General features: G+C 50.4%; 1 protein-coding gene across 1 annotated transcript in view; it reads right to left on the bottom strand.

The window, feature by feature from the left end:
• Positions 1-2,905, bottom strand: part of LOC105536584 (E3 ubiquitin-protein ligase KCMF1-like) — a 62,886-nt gene extending 59,981 nt beyond the window's left edge. Inside the window, exon 1 of the mRNA XM_011975988.1 lies at positions 2,702-2,905. Within this exon, the coding sequence (XP_011831378.1) occupies positions 2,702-2,905 (204 nt within the window). The remainder of the gene's footprint in view (positions 1-2,701) is intronic.
• Positions 2,906-2,979: the final 74 nt, after the last annotated feature.

Raw genomic sequence — 2,979 nt, 5'->3', positions numbered from 1 at the left:
AACACACTTTCTTATCTGTTCAATATGGACAGGCTGAGAAGGCTAAAAATTTCCCAAATTTTTAAGTTCTACTTCCCTTTTGATTATAAGTTCTGTCTCTAAATCATTCCTCTTTTCTTTCATTTTCCTAGAAACATTCAAGAGAATGAAGGTACTCCTTCAATACTTTGCTTAGATATTTCTTCTCTCAAATTTCAGGTTCATCGCTCGCAAGCTCTGCCTTCCAGAAAACACTAGGAGCACAATGCAGCCAAGTTCTTTGTCACTTTATGACAAGCGTCACCTTTCCTCCAGTTTCCAGTAACATTTTCTTCATTGCCATCTGAGACTTCATCTGGATGATTTTTTCCTTCCATGTTTTTATTTTTTTAAGAGACTGAGTGTCCCTATGTTGGCCAGGTTGGTCTTGAAGTCTCATCCTCAAGCGATCCTCCCGTCTTGGCCTCCCAAAGTGCTAAGATTCCAGGCATGAGACACCAGGCCCGACTCCCTCCATATGCTACCGACATTCTGTCCGGCTCTCCTCTTCTGAGCCCGTACCAGAGTCACACTTAACCAAGAGTCACAGGGAGAAGACGGCCACCCACACGCCAAGAGACAGGCCTGGAACAGAGCCTTCCTGCACCGCCTCAGCGGGACCCACCCTGCTGACACCTTGAGGGTGGAGTCATGGCCTCCAGGATTGCGAGACAGTAAGATCTGTTGTTGAGGGTGCCCAGTCTGTGGTCCTGTAAAACAGCCCTAGAAAACTAACACAGCCTGTTAGCCCACAGATGGTGGAGAGATGGAATGAAATAATAATAGAAATATATGTGAAATAATAATAGAAATAAAGCACACAATGAATGTAATGGGCTTGAATCATCTCCGCATCATCCCTTCCCCTTCTCCCGGGTCCATGGAAGAGTTGTCTTCAAGAAACCTGGTCTCTGGTGCCAAAAAGTTTGGGGACCGCTGGTGTAAATGTTTCTAAAAATAGTTAAACAACTTAAGGTTTACCTGCTACAAATAATGCAGATTTAAATGCTAATAAAAATGGGTGCAAATGAAAACACTCTTTCTGTGGTCCAGGGAATCTTAACCATTCTCTGAGAAAGACTCGCAGCTTGGAACTGCAGCTGCCTTCCCACATCCTGTCCACTGTAAAGCCCTGCAACACACACACATGCACACGCACGCACACATGCACACACACGCACACACACATGCACACACACATGCACACATGCACACACACATGCACACACGCACACACACATGCACACACACGCACACACATACCCTGTGCTTCATGCCCTCACCAGGGTGTCCTGGGAGAGAATGCATGTTTTTAGGAGAAATGAAGACAACTCAGGCCCCTCATTCTCCTGGTGATTGCACAAGTGCCTTCTCTGCAGACCATGCTTCAGTGCCTTTCTTGGTTCTCCCTCTTACTGAAAGAGAGAAGCAGAGACCCCTACCCCGTCACCCACCACCTCCACCCCTAGGCTGCCCCAGGCCCAGGTTCCAGAAGTCTCCCAGGATCCAGGAACTAAGGGCAACCACTGGGTTCCACAGCCGCTAGTTCATGGGTCAGGCACCTCTCTGCGAGCTGACAAAGCTTGGCTCTCATGCCCCACACCAAGCCAGCCACACCGCCGTCCCCACACCAGCATTATTACTGCCTCCTGATGTTAGCCCTGACAACCTTACTTGCTGATAATCTTGCCCCTCACACGCTGGTCCAGGAAAGCCCAAAGGCTAGTACTCTCCACCCACCCTTCCTGGGGGCCACTCTACTTTCTGCTTGCCCAGATGTCTTCACCTGGCTTTACCAAGCTAGAACAAATAACAGGGATGAGTCCCCGGCCTCTACTGGGAAGATTTGCCAAAATGCTCTCCATTTAGAAGGAGAAACAGTGATGGGGCCTACGAATGACCCCAGGATGGTTACCCAAGCAACAAGAAGAGCAAGGAGCCCAGTTTCCTGCCCTTACTCTGGGAGGATGTGGCCAGGGCACCACAAGGCCCTGGAGAGGGGTAGGTAGGAGAGCAGATCCAACTCCTCTTGAGCTAGCAGCCACCACCCCAGGAAGCAGCAGATGGGGGCGCACAGGCAGAGTCCCCGGTGCTGTAGATCAGGGCCAGCAGATCTGTACTCAGCCTCAGCCCCGGGGAGCTGCAAGACAGGCTGAGACCCTGATAGGTTTGGATCTGTGTCCCCACCCAAAACTCATCCCTCCTGTGTCAGGGGAGGAACCTGATGGGAGGGGATTGGATCTGGAGACAGTTTCCCCCGTGCTGCTCCCCTGAGAGTGAGGGAGTTCTCAGGAGAGCTGATGGTTTCAAAGTGTGGCACTTCCTCGTTCTCCACTCACTCCCTCCTGCCGCCTTGTGAAGAAGGTGCCTGCTTCCCCTTCGCCTTCTGCCATAATTGTAAGTTCCCTGAACTGTGAGTCAATTAAACCTCTTTCCTTTATAAACTACTCAGTCTCAAGTATTTTTTTTTTTTTTTTTTTTTAACAGAGTTTCAATCTTGTCACCGAGGCTGGAGTGCAATGGCACCTTCTCGGCTCACTGCAACCTCTGCCTCCCAGGTTCAAGGGATTCTCCTGCCTCAGCCTCCCGAAGTAGGTGGGATGACAGGCTGTCTCTTATACACATCTAGATGTGTATAAGAGACAAATCTGGGACCAGTTTTGTGGACTCGAAGGTTTTCTACCTGAGAGGCATAACGCAGGCCAACTGATTCATCAGAATCAGGTGAGTGCGACCTGCTCTCTTCCCTCCAGGCTGACTTGGGGACAGTGGCTATGCTGTGGCTGGTGTTGGCCACTGGGCAGCTACCGAGGAGGGTCATCCCTGAGCACTTACCGGGCGCCCGTTCTACACTGGCAGTGTAGATGATTGGCTCTTTCGTCCTCATGGTGGCTTCATAGAGTGAGTGCTGTTCCCTAGTGTACCCATTCGACAGGTGAGACGTCTGGGGTCAGAGAGGTG

This window comes from Mandrillus leucophaeus, unplaced genomic scaffold (assembly GCF_000951045.1).
Source record: "Mandrillus leucophaeus isolate KB7577 unplaced genomic scaffold, Mleu.le_1.0 Scaffold1607, whole genome shotgun sequence".
Taxonomy (NCBI): Eukaryota; Metazoa; Chordata; class Mammalia; order Primates; family Cercopithecidae; genus Mandrillus; species Mandrillus leucophaeus.
Note: the sequence above shows the minus strand (reverse complement) of the source record. Positions and strands in the feature narration are given on the sequence as shown.